The 5,634-nt window shown below is 38.5% G+C and overlaps 1 protein-coding gene across 2 annotated transcripts in view; it reads left to right on the top strand.

The window, feature by feature from the left end:
- Window positions 1-5,634, top strand: part of VPS45 (vacuolar protein sorting 45 homolog) — an 82,557-nt gene that overhangs the window by 50,253 nt on the left and 26,670 nt on the right. For both annotated transcript variants that reach the window (XM_003800414.3, XM_023519404.1), the window contains exon 14: window positions 661-792. In XM_003800414.3, the coding sequence (XP_003800462.1) occupies window positions 661-792 (132 nt within the window). The remainder of the gene's footprint in view (window positions 1-660; window positions 793-5,634) is intronic.

The following is a 5,634-nucleotide window of genomic DNA, read 5'->3' as shown; positions in this document are numbered from 1 at the left end:
GTCCGGGCTGGGGATTCGAACCGGCCACCTTAGGTGTATGTGGCTGGCGCCTTAGCCGCTTGAGCCACAGGCGCCGAGCCAGAAACAAAGATTTTAAGAAGAGGTGGAGTTCCTTGGAGCACCATTAATTTATATGTCCCATTTTTTTTTATACTCAAAATACTAAATGTTTCTAATTCCCCTATTGTGAGAACATCCAAATATACTAAGACTTTCCAAAATGCCTTGAGGTTCTTAGAGGCCATTGTGATGGCCCTGTACTATCTGACAAAGGGTTTATACATGAAAGATGTGTAGTACAAGCACAAAATGCTGCTATCTCCATATCATGTCACAGTGAGGCACTCTGCAGCCTCTTGAATGTAGAATATTTCTACATTTGGTTCCAGCAAACACTATTGTGCTATTCTGAAATCCACAGCACAGAAATTATAAGACATCCGCTCATGTACAGAAAGCAAATCACTATTCAGCATTTCCTGCTCTGTTTCCTGCCAATTTCAGATAATTAAAACTTTTTTTAAGCCTTTTATTCTATTTTGCTTTAATTCTGCTTCTTCCACCAAAAATGAAAGATTTAGAAATTAAAATTCTCTAGATAATAAGTCTTGGCCTTTTTTTTCTTATCCTGTGATATTACCTCTTTCTTCATTATCACAGACCTCAGGATATCATTGTGTTTGTAATTGGCGGAGCCACCTATGAAGAGGCTCTAACTGTTTATAACCTGAACCGTACTACTCCTGGAGTGAGGATTGTCCTGGGAGGCACCACAGTGCACAACACAAAAAGGTAAAGGAGAATATTCAGTCCTATATCTCTGTACCTTTTCCCAAAGAATAAAGCATAAATTCCCTTTATGTTGAAAAAGTTTGGTCAATGCTGACCATATTGCTGTGACCAAAATGCTCTGGCATTTGCAACATCAGTTCATAGAATAATTTAGAGTTCAAGATGAAGCATCTGTAGTCCATTAGTTCATGAATCACTTTACTAGGTCTATGACCTGAAGAGTAAGAACCATCCTGCACTGTTTACAATTCGTGTTTCCTATGTTCAAAGAAGGAGAAATCCTTGTGCCTACTTATAAGAAAGGGGAAAAAAAAATTTTTTTAAAGGCTAAGAAACTTAATAGCCACAGACTGGCACTTTGAAAATACCTAAATATAATAGTATTGAATTCTGTGAGTTTTCTATTTTGTTGATTAACCTTATTCATTAGTAAATATTTAGTAAGAATAATTCAAAGATGAATAAGCTAACAATCTTACCTTAAGTAAGTCACTATGTATTTGGAAAGATAGGACATAAAAAAGCGAAAAAATAAATGCCTGGAAAAACAAATAAAAGAGCAGAGCATTCTCTTTGCTCACAGTGTTAAGCATTCTTAGCAAAAATTTCATGGAGAAAATCATACACTTATAAGCTGAACCTTGGGTAGAAAATGGACATAATGGAGGGAGGTATGTTCTTAGTAGAGTTAACAACATGAACAAGTTATAAAAGCTATAGGAACAACAAAGAAGCAAGTGAGGTGACTGAATGTTAATCAGTTCAATGTAAGCATTCCACATTGTTTATTAGTTCAGCACCTTAAATAAATGCAAAAATGTACATAGTCATGATTTAATAAGGAAAAAAAGAAATAAAAACAAAACAAAAAAAAGCTATAGGCAACATAGATGTACAAAGAAGCAAGTAGTCAACTAGCTGGAATGTGCCTAACAAAGTGAAATTATGGTTGAACGCCATAATTGTGAAAGGCCTTGAATGCTAGTTTGAGGAATTTCTACTTTTTTTTTTTTTTGAGATAGAGTCTCACTATGTCACCCTTGGTAGAGTGCAATGGCATCACAGCTCACAGCAACCTCAAATTCTTAGGCTGAAGCGATTCTCTTGCCTCAGCCTCCCAAGTAGCTGGGGATACAGGCGCCCACCACAATGCCTGGCTATTTTTACTTTATTTATTTATTTATTTTTTTTTTTTGAGACAAGATTCTCACTCTGTCACCCTGGGTAGAGTGCCATAGTGTCACAGCTCACAGCAAACTCAAACTCTTGGGCTTAAGCGATTCTCTTGCCTCAGCCTCCCAAGTAGCTGAGACTACAGACACCCACCACAATGCCCAGCTATTTTTTGTTGTTGTAGTTGTCATTGTTGTTTCGCTTGCCCGGGCCAGGTTCAACCCTGCCAGCCTTGGTGCATGTGGCTGGGGCCCTAGCCACTGAGCTACAGGCGCCAAAATTTCTACTTTCTTATGTAGAAAATGGGGGACTATTGACAGGTTTTAAGCAAGGGAATTATAAGAGAGTTACAGTGTTTTAGGAAGATTAATCTGGCATCTAAGGGTAGAGGAGGAAGAGACTAGAGAACCACGGCAACATGGTTGAATTAAATGATTGAGGACCCTGAGAAATCCACACTGAGCCACGTATGTGGTAAGTACTACCCTATCAGAAGTACTTGTGTCCTTTTTAATTTTGTATTATTCTTCAGTTTTTTAATATAACTTTTCTCCTTTATTATGAAAGTAGTATATGCTTATTCTGAAATTTTTTTTAATTCATAAAGTATAAAGAGAAAAAAAAGCTCCTATTATCTAACCACTATTACATTTTGGTCTTGTCAGATCTTTTTCCCCAGTCTGTGTAGACAGTTATGTGCATGTGTGAGCAGAAAAGGATCTCATTGTACATTCTGTCTTACAACCTACATTTTCCAGCATGATGTAAAAAAATTCTTTTAATGTTAAGTCATTCATTCACTAAGCAAATATTTATTGAAGGGTAAAGATTTTCTGGGTTTGAATCCTGATTTCTCTCTTATTATCTGTGAACTTGGGGAAATTGCTAACCTCTCTGTCAGTGTCCAAAGCTCACTGGCCATGTACATATATATTTCTTTTGTGAATTGCCAGTTCATGTTTTTTGCTTATTTCACAATTGAGTTTTTTTACCTTAAAAATGTTAAAAATTTCTATGTATATAATCAAGGATATTGGCTATTTATTTGTTATATAATTTATAACTTTTTCCTCTATTTGATTTTTTTGTTTTATATTATTCACAGAATTTTGATCTATAAAAGATTTGTTGGGGGCAGCGCCTGTGGCTTAAGGAGTGGGGCACCGGCCACATATACCCTGGCTGGCAGTTTCAAACCCAGCCTGGGCCAGCTAAGACAACCATGACAACTGCAACAAAAAAATATCCGGGCATTGTGGCAGGCACCTGTAGTCCCAGCTACTTGGGAAAGAGAACCACTTTATGCCCAAGAGTTTGAGGTTGCTATGAACTGTGACACCACATCATTCTACCCAGGGTGACAGCTTGAGACTCTGCCTCCAAAAAAAAGATTTTGTTGTTTTATTTATTTATTTATTAGAGACAAAGTCCACTTTGTCTCCCTAGTAGAGTGCTGTGACTTCACAGCTCACAGCAACCTCCAGTTCTTGAGCTTAGGCGATTCTCTTGCCTCAGCCTCCCAAGTAGCTGAGACTACAGGCACCCGCCCGAATGCCCAGCTATTTTTTTGTTGCAGTTTGGCTGGGGCCAGGTTTGAACCTGCCACCCTCGGTATATGGGGCCAGCGCCCTATCCACTGAGCCACAGGTGCCACCCTTGTGTTATTGTTGTTTTAATTTTATGTAGTCAAAGCTTGGAAGTTTTTTTCCCAGCCAAGAATATAGAAATATTAACTTTCTAAAAATCATTTTTAAGGTATATACTTAGGGTTATATCTTTATAATCTATTATAATTTTATTTTGGTATAAACTCTGCAGTAAGTTGTGTTTTATAACTTTTACAGAAATATTACAGTAAGAGGTTTTTTTCCTCCTGATAGCAAATACACAGTGTCTTTTGCAAAACCACTTCTTCAATTTCCTGGACACCAACTGGATGTCCCCACAGTTCAGTCCAGTTCTGATACTATGTACCTGGAATTAGCATCAGTTACCACAAATTAAAAGGGCTCAATCCCACAAACCTCCAGTTCTGATGCCAGTCTCAAGTCCCAGGCGACCTGGACTTCTGACTGGCTATAAGATGGGGGTTCAAGCCCCTGTCCTCAGATTTGAAAATTTACTGGAATGAGTAATAGAATTAGGAAAACACTTTATATACATTTGCTAGTTTATTATAAAGGATAAAACTTGGGAATGGCCAAACAGAAGACATGCAAGGTGTAGAAGTAGGACACTTCCATGCCCACTCCAAGCATGCAACCCTCCTAGAACCTCACTGTTTGCTATTCACCAACCTGGAAGCTCTCTGAATCCTATTAGCTAGGGAGTTTTTATAGAAGTTTCATTACAGGGACACAGTGAATTAAATCCTTGACCATTGGTGATTGACTCAGTCTCCAGCCATTCTTTCCACCCTGGAGTTCTGGGGGTGGGACTGAAAGTTTGGTTTTTCTGGCAAATAGCCCCTATCCTGAATCCACCTACAAGCCCACTGTAGGGTCTGTAGGAGAGTCACTTCATTGGCACAAAAGACCTTCCTCTCACACTTATCACTCAGGAAATTATAAAGGTTTTAGGAGCTTTGTGCCAAGAACTAGGGAGAAAGACCAAATATCATTCTGTGATACCACATACATAAACATCGAAGTTCTTCATTACAAAAAGAAAAGTATATAATTAACAAATAGACAGCTTAATAAAGTATCACAAAGTGAATACATCTATGTAACCACTACCCAATCAAGAAATAAAGTATTACCAGCACCCCCAGAAAGTTCTTATGCCTCATGTCCCCTCCTTGTCACAACTCTTTATAAAGTATTCACTAATATGACTTCTGTCACTATTAGTTTTACATTTCCTTAAAAGATATTTGTTGAATGAATGAAGAAATAGAACTTAAAATTAATCTATCTCTACCTTTTTCACAAGTAATATAAGGATCTTAGAATGTTTTAACTCCAATCACCTGCCTTCCAACTTGAACACTATTATTGCCCAGTGTTTTGGGTCTACCTTTTTAAATCTCCAAATTAATCATTATTTTTACTAGTAAATATTTATTTATATTTATTCACATATTTGCTCTTTTTTCCCCTCCACTTTGTTTCTTTCATCCTAGCCCTTCCTTCAATCCAATTTTCTTCTCATAAAAGGACTTTTTTTTTTGGTAAAGACAGAGTCTCACTTATTGCCCTCAGTAGAGTGCCGTGGCATCACACAGTTCACAGCAACCTCCAACTCCTAGGCTTAGGCAATTCCCTTGCCTTGGCCTCACAGTAGCAGAGACTACAGGCACCTGCCACAATACCCGGCTATTTTTTTGTTGCAGTTTGGCCGAGTTTGAACCTGCCACCCTTGGTATATGGGGCCGGCGCCCTACCCACTAAGCCACAGGTGCCGCCCAACATTTTTAATAATTCTTTCAGCTACTAGCCAACTTGACATCTTTGTCTAAAAATATCCTAGGTAAGCACAGTGGCTCTCCAGCTACCAGGAGGCTGAGGCAGAAGGACTGGTTGAACCCAGACATTTGAGAACAACCTGGGCAACATACTGAGATTCCATCTGTATTCCAAAAAAAAAAGAAAAAATAGGCTCGGCGCCTGTGGCTCAAGCGGCTAAGGCGCCAGCCACATACACCTAAGGTGGCGGGTTCGAATCCCG

The sequence above is a fragment of the Otolemur garnettii genome, unplaced genomic scaffold (genome assembly GCF_000181295.1).
Source record: "Otolemur garnettii isolate 467f Iridium unplaced genomic scaffold, OtoGar3 scaffold00174, whole genome shotgun sequence".
Taxonomy (NCBI): domain Eukaryota; kingdom Metazoa; phylum Chordata; class Mammalia; order Primates; family Galagidae; genus Otolemur; species Otolemur garnettii.
Note: the sequence above shows the minus strand (reverse complement) of the source record. Positions and strands in the feature narration are given on the sequence as shown.